The 17,652-nt window shown below is 39.6% G+C and overlaps 1 protein-coding gene, 1 long non-coding RNA gene and 1 pseudogene across 2 annotated transcripts in view; all 3 read right to left on the bottom strand.

Annotated features, from left to right (window-relative positions):
• The window catches only part of LOC148726617 (uncharacterized), a 23,246-nt gene extending 5,639 nt beyond the window's left edge, over positions 1–17,607 (bottom strand). Inside the window, exon 1 of the long non-coding RNA XR_015990176.1 lies at positions 17,383–17,607. This is a non-coding gene — a long non-coding RNA (uncharacterized LOC148726617). The remainder of the gene's footprint in view (positions 1–17,382) is intronic.
• On the bottom strand, positions 646–1,973 carry LOC148726619 (uncharacterized; annotated as a pseudogene).
• On the bottom strand, positions 11,713–15,835 carry LOC148726618 (uncharacterized). The gene is made up of 2 exons (XM_088729118.1): positions 13,816–15,835; positions 11,713–13,459 (listed from the first exon to the last, which is right to left on the bottom strand). Exon 2 carries the CDS (start codon positions 12,618–12,620, stop codon positions 12,231–12,233), a length of 390 nt encoding a protein of 129 aa, XP_088585244.1. The 5' UTR covers positions 12,621–13,459; positions 13,816–15,835; the 3' UTR covers positions 11,713–12,230.
• Positions 17,608–17,652: the final 45 nt, after the last annotated feature.

The raw sequence follows: 17,652 nt of genomic DNA, 5'->3' as shown, positions 1-17,652 counted from the left end.
ACTGCAAGTTATGCAATAGATTACACTGGCGGAGGTGCACGTGAAGTGATCGGTGATCTTAATGGATCGTTTAGGTTCCGATATTTTATCAGTGTTGTGAATGAAAGGACACGTTTTGCATCGTGCACGAGCGCATTTAAAAGTGCCTGGTTGGTCATTAGTCTGAAAAGAACTTCTGACCAAAAAATTGCCTATGTTTTTGTCGCGTTTGAATGAAATGAGCGGAGGCTGCGAAAAGATAGTGCTTGTCTCTGGATCGTTTTGAAGTAATTTAAAGTTTTTAAGAATGATGGATTTAACTGAGTGGTTGTGAGGGTGAAACGTGGCAGTAAATGGAATGCAGTCGGAATCTTCCTTACGCGACGTTTGAAGTGCTGAATGTCGATCAATAAGTTGGGCGCGGTGGTAACCCGCTTGAACGACAGAAACAGGGTAACCACGTTTATCGAAAAACTGACGCATTGACTCTGATTTGTGGTGGAAATCAGAGTCATCACTGCATAAACGACGAAGTCTTAGAAACTCAGAAAAAGGAATGGAATTCTTAACGTGAGATGGATGCGAAGACAAATATAAGAAGTAATTATGCGAGTCTGTAGGTTTGTAATACACACTAGTGCATAAACCGTTACCTTCATGTTTCAGCCAATACAACGGGTCCAAACCTGAACTCTACGGTCGCTACATCGACGACTGTATCGGCACTACCTCCTCTACCAGAGAGGAGCTCACTCAATTCATAACCGCAGTCAATTATTTTCACCCGGCTTTGAAATATACCTGGGAGATTTCTGACAATTCTTTATCCTTTTTAGACATGAAAGTTTCAATTGAAGAGTGCGAACGCCAACACAAGGGAATGTCTTCGCGTTGATTTTGTGTCGATCGTTTCATGACAGATGGAGACGTTTCGTTTTACACTGGTCTGACCATTTATGCGACTTTAATGTCCATTTTGTCGTTTGAGAAGAGGGTTCTCAGAAAAACATTTGGCCCGTCGTGAAATGATCGCACTCAGTCAATTCGATGTTTTCGCGACGAAGGTTGTTTCTTTCACTTTCTGCGTGCTTCAATTTCTCTTCTAGTTCGCCGATCTTCGTGCTTTGTTCAGAGAATTGCCTTTCTAAAGCTGGGGTTTTACATGTGACTTCTTCGAAGCTTGTACTTGGTTTAAAGGAGGACATCTCGACTGTTTCTTGCACTTCATTGTTTACAGACGCAGATTGATCAGAGCGATGAGTTGTCCTCGGTGAGCAGTTTTTTCTTCGCACGCAGCGGTTGCCGTTCAGTCGGGGCCTTTTGTTTTTAGGGGAAAGCCCTGACCAGTCAAATTTTGAAGGAACAACGTCCTCCTTGACATAAATTTGTCCGTTGATAGACATCCGTACGCTCTATTATGACGAAGTCCTTGTCTTCCTCTCGACGGATTGCGTGTATCCACTGTTTTCTTATCAAAGGCGCTTTAGGTAAAGTTAAAGAAAGAAACCTTTTCTCCTAATGACGATGTGTAACCCTTCTGACTGCATTTGGGTTCGCAGCAGAACGAAAGCATCGCGAAATTATTACACTAAAACACAGTGAAAAAAGGACGCGTAGTCAAAACAAAGCATCAGAGGACTGACTAGCCTCGCTTCCGCGCTACTAGTACCGGGCCGTCCGAGTGATCCGCCATATTTGCATTCGGTCTATAGCGTCACCCGACACAACACGATCTCGTTCCCGAATGAAGGATTATCATAACTTCTCAAATGTGACAAAATGAAGTATAATCATTCGACATCGAGATAACCGTGAGTCCAACTGTAGACTGGAGATACAAAGGTAGCGCAAGTCACAATGTGAAAAATGGCGGCGAAGAGGGCGTCCGGAACCAAGAACAAAGATGATCTCGATGCTCTGCTACAAGGAGCAAGTTACAAGTTTGCTTGGAGAAAAAGAAATATCACGGAAGAGGAAAAAAGGCCGGAGTGATTCGGAATTTTATAGGGACTCCACCACTGGTTTGAGGAGATACAAGCACAAGTATCGGCCTCGCGAGAAAAAGGCGACGAATGCGTCGCTCTGCAGTGCAACAGAAGAAGGTGAATTTACAATACTTTTATCTGTTGCAACACGATATCCCCCTAAAATTAACGAATACAGTTAATTGTCAAAACGCCTTAAATTTACTAGAATGATTAATCCAATGTTCCAAACAAGCTGCTGGCCATGTTGCCTTAACAAAGCTCATGCAAGTTTTACTTGACTCAAACCTTATAGATTGCGATCCGACTTTAGATTTGGGTGATGATGATGTACAACCTACCTGTCATGAGATGTCACCACCATCAACTGTCAACCGTAAGTTTTGTTTGGGACAGAATGTTCTTTTATCCAAACACCTGCAATACAACTGTTTTTCACAACATCCCACTTTAATGTAGATCAATCACTTTAATGAGATCAATCGCTTCTCATGCAAAGGTAATGATAAATTGCTAATAATGACTGGAAAAAAATTGGGGTCCCTGTGCTCATTAGTGACCTGTAGCCTTTTATCCACCTATAGATTTCAATATCAAGGCGAATCTACTATATTTTCAATGTGTAGATGCATGAGCATGCGTGAATGATGCTATCAACTATCAGCAGTAAGGGATACATAAAATGTGAGGAATCACTTTAAGCTTATCTAATAAGGCATTCCTGGGACAACTTGATTTAATGAAGTAAGTGGGAAGTGTAAAGAAAGAGAGTTTATTTTTTATAGGGTTGTACTTTTCATTTTCGATGTTTCTAGGTCTCAATCTTTGTTAGAAAGAAAGTTGGTGAAATTACAGACTAACTGGCATTTAAAAAAAGGGGTGCTAAATTAATTAAAAAAATTATGGTCATGAATAGAAGTTGGAATGTACCAGTATCTATTGATGCACATTGTGACCAAATTTTATTTTTGTTTCATTGAAGATGACCTCGAAGCTGCACTTACGAAATGTGAAGAGGTTCTTTCAACATTTCAAATTGCATCTTCCAAAAATTGGGAAACACCGATGTCTAATTTGACCTCTAGTTGGGAAAACATCAGGAAGCAGCTAATAGAGGCAGTCCTTAGCTGTGAAGGCCTCCCCTTTCCAGGCATTTGCAGCATTTGTTTGGAAGGCAAAGTCTGTATACGATGTATGGAGTGCTCAAAACAGTTTATGTGCCATTCATGCAATGAAAAGGTTCACAAGTCTTTGCTTTTTCATGACAGAGATGCATATGTAAATGGGTACTTTCATGCTATTCCCCCAACTGTTGGAGTTGATGGAAAAGGTTATCACCAAATATTAAGTAATCTCACAATATACGGTGTCCATTTTTTTATTATTTTCACTTCATATGCTTAATTATACAAATTTTTTGAAACCACCTTATTCAAATTGAACTTAGCATAAGCAAGTGAAGGTGGATGGAGACACATCCAACATGTTTTAATTAGCTTTAAAGTCATAAGTGGTTTCTTAGAGAAATTTATGATGATGATGATTATGTTATATCACAATGCAAAACAACATTTTTAATGTAGCTTTGCTTCTCTCTTTTCCTTAAATAAGTCTTTTCCAGTCCCTAATATACCAGATCAATATTCAAGTTGTAAAGAGGCTGGAGTCAGACAATAAGTTCCATCTTCTGGTTTCTTAATAATAGTTAATGAAAAAGGTAATAGTGTCTGTTTGCTTAAACTGTCCTGGAGTTTTACTATTTCTTGTATCTAATTATTACGTGAAGTAATAAAAGTAATATGGCTTGCTCTTTAACTCAAATTACTTTTTGATATGTCTTTTTATGATAATCAATTAGATTGTAATGCATCATAAGAAGAGATTCATTTTATTAAAATTTTAATTAGTTTCACCTTAATTTATTACCTATAGTTATGGGAATTCCTAGTTGAAGCCATTTTACCTCACTTTATTGTTATCATTATTCATAAAGGGAATAATTTCTTTTTCAGGACGACACCATTTGAACAAAGTCATAATGCAACAGTATCATTCTAGCCTGGTCTCTGATTGATGTTGTACAAGCAGGGTTTTAGTGTGGGAGTCCCACTGACACCAGTTATGTGTTTGACCAACAATTATTCAGGTTATGGGATTCAATCCTAAAAAGAATGCCTGGGACATCAGAAAGCTCCTTTATTCATGTACTTGAGAATGTATTAGTTATGAAAGAAAGGGTATGCTTTTCTTTAGTTTAATTAATTTTATTTAATTTTCCACTTATGTTTCTGTATTTTTGTACAGTAGTCTATTTAATGGTCAAAATTGTATTCTGACACATTCTTGCTTAACACATATCTTTGAATTGTAATATTTTAGAGACAATGTATCAAATGTATGGGGTTACATGACTTGCTCTTGGCTCTGACATAATAATCTGACTGTCTATAGATTTTTCACATATTTTTAAGTTTGGTGCTAGAACATGTTTCGATGAGATGAAATTGTGTTTTAAACGAGAAAAAGCGAAACCACAATGACATAAAAACTCATAAGTCTGAAATATGCCAGCGCTTAACAAAAAATAAAAAATGACCCTATTTCTATCACAACCTATTGAATATATTAGTAAAATCAAAAAGTAAAAGTGTGCGGCATTGTTCGGCCTTCCCAAAGGAGAGCGCTACGCCAATCAGCAGGTGTTCGTCGGAACATCCTCCCCCTCGAACAGGACTGTGTACTGTTCCTCTTCAGATCTCTAATGGGCACAATTTCGTGATCGGTCACACGTAATCTTTACCTCCTGTTCTAACACGCACAACTCTGACCTTTCCATCAGGGCCAGGAAAAGCCTCTTGAATTCGACCCAATGGCCAATGCCCTCGTAGATTGCCAGGGTCCACCACCAGGACTACATCACCGAGAACAAGGTTACGCTTCTCCTCAACCCATATGTTTCGAGTGTTTAGGGTAGACAGGTATTCCTTCATCAGTCTTTTCCAGCACTTGTTGATAAGATCTTGAACGAACCGCCATCGATTTCTGGGATTGAATACAATTTCATCAGCGACTTTGGGTGCAAGTTGCCCACCCATTTGCCCGTAAAAAAAGTGGTTCGGTGTCAAAACGTTCTCGTCGTCGGGATCGTTGCTACAGTAACTGAGCAGGCGGGAATTTAAGATTCCTTCTACCTCGACCACGGTGGTCAATAGCTCTTCATCCATAGTCCTGGATTCTCCAAGGATTGCGCGTAAAGCTTTCTTAGCTGACTTGATCAGGGCTTCGAAAATTCCTCCATGATGCTATCCACCAGGGGGGTTAAATCGCCTCTGTATTCCCTAATGAGCAGCCTGTTCTTTGATCCGGGTTTGATCCAAAGTTGAGACTAGGACACGTAACTCTCTTTCAGCTGACGTGAAGTTCGTGCCATTGTCGCTAATCATCACTTCTGGTTTTCCACGTCTAGCAACCATTCTGGAAAAAGCATTAAGAAAGCTGGCTGTGTCCATCGAGTAAGCTATTTCTGGATGAACTGCTCTTGAACTGGCACAGGTAAACAGGCATGGATAACGCTTTGCGGTCATCTTTCTTGTCAGCTTAACAATGAAGGGGCCAGCAAAATCAACTCCACAATGACCAAAACATCGCAATGATGTGCCGAGTCTAGCTTCAGGTAGGGGTGCCATGATTTGCTCTCCTCTGCGTCTTCTTCCAAGTTTGCAGACACTACTCTCGTTTCCATAGCTTAATTTCTTCTCTCCCATTAATAATCCAGTATTTCTGTCGCAGCTCAGCAAGCGTAAAGTTCACTCCGAGGTTATGATGTCCTTGATCATGAATGTGGGTGATGACAAGTTTTGAAATGTGATGTTTCTTCGGTAATATGACAGAATGTTTAGCGCCGTAAGGTAGATTGGACATTTCTAGCCTCCCACCCACACGTAAGATTCCATCATCGTCCACAAACGGCGACAATCTCCACAACAGACTGCTTCTCAATACACTCCTTCCTCCTCTTAAGGTTGACAGTTCCTCCAAAAAACCGTTATCTTTGTGTTTCTCGAATTCAGTACTTCTCTGCATCCCCGATTTCTTTCGGTTCTAAGACCTTTCCCAGAGGATCGCTTTGCTCATTTCCGGTTTTCTGGCCTTTCTGAAGTCTTGCTCTTTTACTTTTGGAAATAAATCTCAAGATCCAAGCTGTAACTCCTGACAATTGACGCCAGGAAGAAAACCTCTCGATATCAAACAAAGGCAAGATCTTCTTGCTTTGAAACGTCAGGTTGAGCTTTGTCAGCTCTCTTTTACTTTCCTTACTGCAATCATTCGAAAGGGGGTGACTTTCTAAAGGCCAGGATGTCTCCCCCTCTTGTAGAAAGGCAGGTCCCTTAAACCAGTGACTTCCGACGAATAGGTTTCGTAGGTCCAGACCTCTTGTGGCGTCGTCAGCAGGGTTTTGGTCTCCTGGTACGTGTTGCCACTGAGCTGGGTCTGTTTTCCGTTGAATTTCAGCTACTCGATTAGCAACAAACGGTTTCAGTCGTCTTGAGTGGCCCTGGATCCAGTAGATTACATCCATACTGTCTGTCCACAGGGTGTGTTGAATTATTGGAATCTCAAGCTTTTCAGAGACCGTTTCAGCTAGCCGCACTCCAAGTACTGCTGCCATTAACTCAAGGTGTGAGACGCTGACCAGTTTGATCGGTGTTACTCTCGCTTTGGCTGTTACTAAGGCAACTGAGATCTCACCATTCATGTGTCTATATCTGATGTAGCTTACTGCGGCATATGCTAGTCGCGACCCGTCAACGAATGTATGAAGCGAAACGTTTTCCACTGCTTCCTCGTGGTGTCGATAGTAACATGGGATTTTGACCTGTGAAGCTTCGGGCAACTGTTCGGCCCATCGGTGAGTGCTCAACTTCAAATCGTCAGGAAACTCTTTGTCCCACTCAAGACCTCACAACCAGGCTTCTTGTAAAGCCATCTTAGCTCTGATGATGTATGGTGCCAAGAACTGCAAAGGATCAAACAGTGTAGCAATGCGGCTTAACAGGCCTCGCTTCCTGTAGAAGGACAGATTGATTCCTTTGACAATAAACATGAAAACATCTTCACTCGCATTCCAGTGGACTCCTAATGTTTTGATACTCGGTAGTTCTGATTCGTCAAGCTTTACGCCCATTGCCTGATCCTCTTATGGGATTCCTTCTAAGACCTCTCTTCGATTACTACACTACTTTTGGGCATGGAAACCAGCGTCGCCCAGAACCTTTATCAAGTCTTCACGGAAGAGAACGGCGTCTTCTACAGTTTCTTCTGAGTGTAGGATATTGTCCATGTACATATCTCGGAGCAAGACTATTGCGGTTGCTGGGTGGTCCTCTTTGAAATCTAGGGCGTGGCTGCAGATCACGAACTGTGCGTGGTAAGGGGATGCTCTGTCTCCAAAGGTTAGACGGACTGCTTCATAGACATCCATAGGTTTCGCAGGATCGAGATCTCTCCATAACAGTCTGTGATACTTGCGGTCTTTCTCAGCAAGGACAATTTGAGAAAACATATCCTTGATGTCTGCTACTAGAGTGACGGGTCCTAGTCTAAATCGGAGCAGTACCTCCAGGACATCTCATTCAAGTTTAGGCCCGGTGAGCATCGCATCATTTAAGGAGACCCCCTTGAATTGTGCAGCCAAGTCAAATACTATGCGTACTTTGGTAGTGTCTTTATCTTCTCTAACAATTGGAAAGTGTGGAAGGTTCCAGCTTGGACCATCTTCTGCTTCATTAGGTTCCAACTTCCGTATGTAGCCCTTCTGGACATTGGTGTTCATCACGTCATAGTAACAACTTGCAACTTCCGGTTTCTTGAGGAGGGTTTTCTCCAGGCAAAGCAAACGTTTCTCCGCTTCTTCTCGATTATCAGGTAAGGAGGGGGTCTCTTCTTTCCATGGAATGGCTACTTCGTAACGGTCCCCAGTCCATCTTCTTGATTTTTCGACCTTAGACATAGCTAAGATCTCCTCCTGGTTCAACTGATTGTCATCAGAGTTTCTAACTCCAAGAGAGTCGATCTCCCACATTTCCCGTAACTGTTCATAGAGACAGACTTCATACAAATTCTGGATACGAAAGGTTCTGGTGTAGGTTATCCTCTTTGCTGAACGAAAGGTGGGTAAACGTCCGACACAAGTCCATCCCAATGGCGTTTTTCTTGCCACGGGCGTTCCAATTGGGCCATAACACTCTCTTAATGCTGGCGTAGGTTCAGGATGGTCTGATCCGATCAGAATGTCGATCGTTTTCCTTCCAGGGGCTTTAGGAAATGGGATGTTCTTAAGGTGTTCCCATTTAACATTGTGTTGATTCCAGTCTGGAATAGACAAGCCTTGACACATTTCATTCAGTGTCCATGCTTCCACAATAGCTTGAGTCTCCCCATTGATACTCTTTATCGTCAGCGGAACCTCCTTACCTGTAAGAGGAATACAACTGTCTGTCAAGGTTGCCAATCTGAGGGTTTGTTCTTTAGCCTCAAGGCCAAGGGCTGTCGCGATGTCCTCTCGGACGTAGGTTGAATCTGACCTGTCATCTAGGATGGCATTCACTTGGATGCGCTGACCTTCTGAACCTATAAGCCAGACAGGAACCGTTCGCAATACAACGTCCCCTGTGAATTCAGAGTCGCCGAAGGCATTTCGGGTCTCTACAGCAGCATCTACGCGTTCAGGTGGATTAGATCGACGTTTAAAGTGTAGAGGAAAATGATGTGTGCCTCTACAATCATTGATACCACAGCGACTATTTTCCGGACAATTCTTCCCTTGATGGCCTGATTTCTAGCAGCGATAACAAAGTTCGTTCTTTTTTGCGATTTCCCATCTACTCGCAGTGGATATTTCACTCCAATTCTTGCATGAGGTTACTTCATGAGAGCCCTGGCAGACAACACACTTGGACGTGGGTTTTCTTGTAGTGTTGTGAACTGTTACTTTCTCACGCTTGTCTTTCCTCGCCTCGGTATTACTCTCTGTCTGTTTCTTTGTTTTCTCTTTAATTTCTTCGACTTTCGTACGATAAACAACTTGTTTCTGTAACCATTTTGAAAATAGGGACAGTCCATCCTTCCAGGGCCTCCTGTGTAACCATTCTTGGTAGGCAATAATAAGAGACTGTGGTAACTTTTGTTGTAATACAATGTAAAGTGCAGATACTCCTGCTAGCTCTTGATGTTGGTCGCTATCCTCAAGCTTAACGACAATGTCAATTAAACGATCCGAAAAAATCTCCAACTCCTTCATATTAGTCTCCTCGACAGGAGAAGCGCGCAAAATGGCTTCGAGGTAAGGTTGCAAAAGTCATTCTTCACCTCCATACTTCTGATCAAGCTCTGCAGGGCAGTTTGGTATTGTTTAGATGTGTAGCCTAACCGCTCTACAACTCGTAATGGCCTGCCAGATAGGGAATTTTTCAACATCATCATCTTTGTTTTAGCTGGGACTTTCATCTGATCCATAAAATATTTCAAATTGCGCTTTCCAATCGTGATAAAGGTCTTTATCTCCACTGAAGACGGTTAAAGCGGGTTTCTTAATTCCTTTAAACAATCTATCGAAATCTCTCGAATCAAGTCTGTCTTTGTTTGGTTCGTTTTCTTCATTTCCTTCAGTTTCTTCCGGGTCAAAGTCTTTAAAGTCGAGTTTAAGAGTTGACTTCTTCCCTTTGGACTGTACCGAATTCGACAATAGTTTGATGGGCTTCTGTGTTGATTTAACCCCTTTCGAATCCTCGGACGATTCCGAAGTCTGACTTCCTTTTTTCATCAACTTCGCTAACTACATCAATGGCCACAGAAGATTCTTCGCTTGCGCGTGACGATTCATCTGCACAGCTTTCTAAATACTCTTCAATAGAGTCGACAATGTCCTCCACTTCATCTTGCAAATTGTCTAACCATTCTTCTGTCTCTGCTCGTTTAGTCACATCATCGCTTTGTAAGGCAATTATGTCTTCCGTTGTTTTGCTCGCATCTTGTAATGCTCGAAGAATTCTTTCCTTTACAGTTCGAAGCACTGTTTTGCTACCGTTCTTGCTAATATTATCCTTAGCTTTCTTTGAATTTTTCGTTACGACTCCTTTGAACACTCCCCTTCTTCGAAGATATTCAATTTGCCTCAAAGTCTATGTTTCGATTTCTACTATATCAATTTCCAAAGGCGTTTTGAATCCCCTATCGACTCTGTCTATAAACGCCATTAGAAAGAAACGACCGTAGTAAATCTAGCTCAAAGGACCAAAAATGTGTTTCGATGAGACGAAATTGTGTTTTAAACGAAAAAAAGCGAAACCACAACGACATAAAAACTCATAAGTCTAACATCTGCAAGCGCTTAACAAAAAATAAAAAATGACCCTATTTCTATCATGACCTATTGAATATATTAGTAAAATCAAAAAATAAAAGCGTGCGGCATTGTTCGGCCTTCCCAACGGAGAGCGCCACGCCAATCAACAGGCGTTGGTTGGAACAGAACATTTCAATATAATTTTCAGGTTTTATACCTTGTTTTGTTTTTTTTTTTTTGAGATTTTTGTGTACATAATGTGGTGGAAATCTTACTTTTGTGCTGTCTGCTGTACTTTATCAAGTATTTACTATTACTGACCTACCTAAATTGATATTTCTATTTTATTTTTTCAGGCACCAACCATCAATCACAGCACATTTAGTAGATCTTTTTTAAGAGTGGAAATTCTGCCAGTTTGAATTGGGTTATCTGCAAGGTCACAACTGGATTATTTGCCCTACATGTTCCATCTTTCAGCACTCCTGTCATGTTGATGGAAATATTAAACTGTATCATTACAGTTCATCTGGAGGGTAGGTTTTAATCTAGAGGAAAGGTCTACACAGAACAATGTCAAAAACACCCAACATTTTATCAATGCTCATACAACTTGTACAATAGAATGAAGGATGCAAATTTTGTAAATTTTACTTTTATTAGCGGCCTGAATACAAGTGGCTGTTGGTTATTGCATTACTTACATTTTAATTTGGTGTGTTTTATTGAGTTTATTTATATCAAAGATATATAAAGTTGAGGTTTAATCATTAGGTTCTGCGCAATAGCAACTGTTATCATCCATTGTCTTTAATAATATGCAGTTATATTATGAAAAAAATTATACATTTTAGCCAGTTGTAACTGTTTTCTTCTACCGACAAAGGAGGCAATCATATTATGAAGATCTTTTTATTGCCAACAAGGGGGATGTTAATAGTCACATGAACAAAGTATATGCAAAGCAGTCCAAATCTAAGCTGTGTATATATGCAGTTTTATTCCGATCATTTTATACTAAGTTTATAGCCTCTTGGCAAGCTGTGACAAGTTTCTATATTGGTAGGATTGCATGAAATTTTGACTTTTCTGTTACAGTGTTAATAGTTATTAAATGCTGCAACTAGGAACAAGACGATATGTGTGGGGAATCACATTGGCGGTCTGCTTCTAATAAGTGTAGAAAGACAGCCAAACTAGATAAGACAGGACTTGAGATTGCAGGCTGCCGGCATGGTTTGGCACAGTGGGCAGTGAACATGTACCAGGGGGAGCTGAATGGCTACACCCACTATATTTACTGTATTAATTCTCTGAACAAAATGGTCATAATTCCAACCAGGCATTTTTACCACATGATAGGGGGGGGGGGGGATCGTTTGCAAGAAAGAAGTGCTTGTTCAACTGGCGAAGAAGTGGAGCAGATTAATTCAAACATGTCTCGTTTTGGAAATACTACCAAGTACATGCTTCCTGAGAGCGAGTCAAATTAATTGTGTCATATAGTTAGCTTAGGTCGTATTAAAGGCAATAGCCAATGATATACAGCCAAACTCTCCATAATCAGTATATGGAATATAAAACAGTGGCAAATGGTGTTGGTAATACACTCATTGAGGTTTCACACGAATATGTTGCCCAGTTTAGGTCATTTGAGGTGCTCTAGAATTGTTCCTTTGTCAATCTTAAATTCATATTACGTGACTCCATGAAGCAGCAATCATTGGATAATGGAATTGAAGACTTTTTATTGGCTTAGGTATTATGGTGTATATGAGCCAATATACCATAATCTAATATCTGTACATTGTAACATCGGGTTTCTTCTTACAAAATAAAGTTGAGAAGATTTGTCTGTCTCGGGGGCATTTTTTTTTAAGAAAACAATTATTCCACTTGCGCCTCATTGGCTATCTATCATCTCATATCCAATGCGCGCTCGTGGAATAATTTGTCGCTGTGTTCACATCAGTCACTTGGGTACACCCAGCTCCACTTGACTGACATGCATTGCCACCTGAGGCACCAGACACCTGACCACAACGCGCACCACCTGCCTGACTCCCATTGCCAATTGCTGTACCTCCCACTCGAGCCACTTGCCCACATCCAGCACCAACATTCACACCAGCCATCTGCCCATGACCCGCACCACCTGCCTGACTCTCCTTACCAATTGCTGCACTTTCCACTCTAGCCATTTGCCCATGCCCATGCCCTGCGCTATATGCCTGACTCCCATTGCCAATTGCTGCACCTCCCACACCAGCCATTTGTCCACACCCAGCACCAACACCCACACTGGGTTCCATTCAATTTTCCTTAGAGCACAGCCTTGATTACTATTATGTTACTAGGTGAGTTTTAACTGAATGAAAAGATAATTTTCATTTTTTTTTTATTTTTATTTAAATTTAATTACTGCTAACACAAAATACATACAAACACAAAATTGCATGGTAAAAAAACAGCTGTGCAATTGCTCTCTTTAGGAATTAACATACAGTGTAATGAAAAGATAAATGATACAATTAAAAAGCATGTTTCTCAAAATAAAAACCTAAAGTGAAAATTATATACCATTAATTACATATATTTGGCTCATATATGACACAATATTGTCATTTACAATGGTCTACAAAATATTTTAATAAAATTGCATTTAGATATGAAAAGGTTTCTCTTTCTAACAGGAATTTTAGCATATAATCAGATTGCCCTTACCCTAGTTGTGACCATTTTAGTCACCCTACAGGAAGGCTATAATTTTGCAGTTATAGCGAATAAACTATAAATAATTTATAATAAATTTAGTATTTATTTGTGATCACAGGTGCAGCCTTTAAATACTCCACTCATAGGAATAAAGAGTGTGAGTGATTGTGATCACAGGTGATCAATAAATAGTTACATTCAGCAAATACAAATTTTCACTTGGGCAACTTTAACTAGTACATTTATATGAATTATAGTTGACAATTATGGCCTCTTATTAAGAAAGAAAAATTAACTTACTATAGAAGGTTTGGTAATTAGGTGAGGGTAACTTTGTCTGAGAAAATGTTACAGGGGTCAAGGAAAAGTGTCTGTTGTTCATTTAACAGGTGTCTGTATTAGGCAGGCAAATGTACATAAATGTTGTAGTTTTCGCCTAGAAAAACAAAACAGTTGAACGTGTAGTAAAACTGTCTTGTATCAAGGGCGGGGTACTGCTGAAAAGGTGATTTGATATGATTATCTTAAAATATCCAAATTTAATATTACTATCATTTACATTTCCACAGTATTCAAAATCTATAAAGACCCTTTCATTACGTTATGAAGTGGGGGAGGGGAGGGGGAGTTGAACAGTTCTCACTCAAAAACAACATACTTCCTTTAAATGTAAATTATTTTTTTAATAATCTATGAAACGAACAGAAATGAAAGCATTTAATCTAAATAATCATTTACGCATTTAATCTGAATAACCTAAATAACCTTTAAATATAAGCTAGATATTCATACCTTGAATGGTCTTTTAATTGGCCTGAAAACCTCTTCAGAATTTAAATCTGAAAAATTACCACCAGTCTCGATTCCTCCAGAAAATCAAAGCAGAGATGTTGCAGTTCCATTTCCATTCACTCGATTCCCAATTCCTCCCACAGATCTTTCACTAGCGATGCTTTTATCTCCAGATCGACAAACAAACCAGTTAGCTCCCCTGGTCCCCTCGAGAGGTTTTGACAAGAAACCAGTGGTGTAGCCATGGGTACACAAAAACCAATGGTGTAGCCATGGGTACCAAAATGGGACCTAGCTATGCCAATCTTTTTGTAGGTTTTGTCGAACACTAATACAACGGCTCCAAACCTGAACTCTACGGTCGCTACATCGACGACTGCATCGGCGCCACTTCCTCTACCAGAGAGGAGCTGACTCAATTCATAACCGAGAAAATTATGTACATGTGATGTTCCTAATCGTTTTCAAAAAAAGTTCCTTGGCATCTTCATGTTGGTATTTTAATTACTTTAAATGGTGCCTGTAAAAGCACTCTATACAGTACAGGGAGCTTAAACCAGATTGGGCCTAAATGCAAAATCTGAAGTTAAAAACCCAACTAATGATTGTAATTTCCTGTTGCCGTCAATAATAATTATGGCAACAGCAAACAAACCTTGAAAAACAGAAAGAAGCAAAATAGATTGAAAACTACCAGTCATAACTGACAGAAGTGACCTTTTCACCTGGTTGAAGTAAAGCTTTGTTTCCAGAGAGGTCTGCTAGCTAAGATGATTGTCAGCAGAGAAAAATGTAACCATTGTTTGAGGTCTGAATTTCAGAGTATGCAAAATATGTTACTGAAAACTGCAATATAAAGTGTAGCACAGAACCCCTGTGTAATTTAAAGAGTTTCTCAAATTGCCTATATTCCAGATGGCCAGACTGCAAACCAAAAAACCTTCCATGAAGGAGGCATTAAAGGAATATTTCCTGGCACAACACTACATGTCAGATGGAGGTGACCTGCAAATCATTAGCATTATATCTAGGAGATAAGGAGTTGTGAGCAGTATTACTAAGCCACTTCAAGCTACCAAAAATGAGATTAATAGCTCATTTAATAGCTCATGAAATTTGGCCTGACTACAGAGCTCTTTACTAACCCATTGTAACAAAGATTACTAAAGTTTCTGACCACATTTCAGACAATGAAAACAATGTAATATGAACCCTAGCAAATTTGTTGCAACCATTACCCAGCTCGTAAATAGAATAGAAATAACACAAAAAAATTACCATGTCATTGGAGGGATTTAATTTGGCCTTGTCTACACTAATTGAGTTTTCATTAATGCATTTCCGCCTGACATTGTCCACACTAGTACTGATAATTTTTTGTAGGTTAAAACTAAATCAGGCATATTGGTTACTTTACGTTTTGGTTACATTATTAGTTACTTTACGTCACGTGGTGCAAAGTCACAGGACAGTTATCATGCAATCCGTGTTGATATTTGTGCTCCAATTTTTTCCGTGAAAAAGAAACATAGTCAACACAAGAGTTTCAACTTTTCTGTTCCATTTACATGGAAGGAAACCAAACTTGGTTTTTTTTTTTGCTTGCGTCAATCACGTGCATTTGCTATCAAATCACCACTGGCTTTTTTACTGTGTTTAAGTGCAGTTTAATTGAGATGTAAAAATTAATGGGAGGGTTATAAAATAAATAAACCCCACTATGGCATGCTGGTATGTCGGCTGATAATGTTCTTGGCAGAGAGATTGCCCTCAAAATTTCATATTTTCCCTTGAAGCTTCGCTTCTCAGCCAAATATTCATTTTTCGGACAATCTCTCAGCCGCAGACATTATCAGTCAACATACCAGCAGCCCTTACTAAATATACCCTATTCTATTTTATATCCATCACCCAATTTTATAGACAAGACAAAACAAACAAACAAAGTCACATTTTCAGGTCCAGCTTTTTAATAAAATCTGTGTATCTTTTTAAACTGTTAAAAAGATACACCTTCTCAGCCAACTGTTCATTCTTTGTAATTTGAATATATCAACAAAGTTGAAATGGTAAATTGGCCACCATTACGATTATAAAAGTTGACATTTGAAGCGTTAGCCCTTCATCGGAGCGAATAGAGGAATTGTGGGTTGTGTGTGCTTTTAAAGGCAGAAAGAGGAGCTACGTGATTAGAGGGAACATGGCAACAAGAAAAATTTATTCGTGTTTTTCTTGTTGCCATGTTCCCACCAATCATGTAGCTCCTTTTTCTGCCTTTAAAAGCGCACACAACCCACAATTCCTCTATTTGCTCCGACGAAGGGCTAATGCTCGAAGCATGAGCTTTTATAATTGTAACAGTGGCCAACTTACCATTTCAACTTTGTTGATATATTCAAATTATTTCATTACCCCCACCGACGCAGCCCCAAACAGCTTCTTTAGAAACTATCAGCCTTAATTCATGTTCATTCTTTGGACAATCTTTCAGCCTCTGGCATTAGCCTCCAATATACCAGCCTCCCGAAGGGGTTTATTTACTAATTATAATTTTTAATATGCAAATCAGGTAATTTTTAAATATACAAGAATAAATATAAGTTTAAATAAGCAGTCCCTTTATTATGACATTACATGTAAGTACAAAATTTAATGGCTTTGCCATTTTCCATGATAAAAATGATGTCCAGAGTATTGAAAACATTTGGTTATATCAACTATGTTGAAATTGTAAATTGGCCACTGTAATGAGTAAAAAAGCTGACGTTTCTATTGTTAGCCCTTCGTCATTTGCTCTGACGAAGGGCCAACACTCGAAACGTCAGCTTTTTTACTCATTACAGTGGCCAATTTACAATTTTAACTTGGTTGATATAACCAAATTACTTTGATACCCCCACCAACGTAGCAGCACAGTTTCTTTTGAAACTTTCAGCCTTTATTGAAAATATTGGCAAACATAGCCCTATCACTCATGCATCAGGGTGGAGGATGATGGAAATTACATTGACGAAAACATTATATTAGCTCATGGCCTTTTATTTAATCAACTTTAAACCCCTTGCTATCAGTTGTAGGTGAAACTGTGCGAACTCAAATTGACAGCTTTCCCACGTGTGCAAGTATTAGCGTACGAATGACGCCGAAGTATCGGCTGCGCTTAAAAGGAGATGGTATTCTATATATTTATACAAAACATATGGACTACTGATCAAACAAAAATTCGAAAATATGTTCAATGAATACAAAAGCCACAACGTTGACAACCTCAGTGTAATATTTGCGGCGACTATTTTGGCGACCCCAGTCGAGAAGAAACCGGCAGAAGAAACCGGCACAGGAAACCGTCGACTGCAAGTTAAGCACTTGAGAATTTCATGTATTTCTCTGGCGTTACCAGGGCACTCTAAACTTACATTTTGTTGAGAACCTTTAAGCTGAATGTTAATTGGACAATTGGAATGCTTGAAAAATATATGTATCATTCGCAATCACGTACTCTTGAATATTCACGAGCATCTTATGTCTCAATAATTCATAACTTACACTAAAACAATGTTTACTTACCTTCCACAACAGCGGACGCCATGAATCAAAATAATAGCCCGAAAAAAGCGAGGAAAGCGAAACACAAGTGACCGAATAGGGCACCTACGACAGCACCGAAGAAATCAAAATCACCCGGGAAAATCACCTCTCAATAGATCTGGTGCCCAGGGTTCACTGGCCTCACGGTCATCTCGATGTTGAATGATTATACTTCATTTTGTGACATTTGAGAAGTTACGATAATCCTTCATTCGGGGACGAGATCGACATCAACATGCTCACGCCACG

This window comes from Stylophora pistillata, chromosome 7 (genome assembly GCF_964205215.1).
Source record: "Stylophora pistillata chromosome 7, jaStyPist1.2, whole genome shotgun sequence".
Taxonomy (NCBI): Eukaryota; Metazoa; Cnidaria; class Anthozoa; order Scleractinia; family Pocilloporidae; genus Stylophora; species Stylophora pistillata.
The sequence above is the reverse complement of the archived record's forward strand: the minus strand, read 5'-3'. Positions and strand labels throughout refer to the sequence as shown.

Excerpts from the sequence above, each read along its gene's own strand:
- LOC148726618 (XM_088729118.1), bottom strand. The coding sequence starts at position 12,620 with ATGGAACCCAGTGTGGGTGTTGGTGCTGGGTGTGGACAAATGGCTGGT.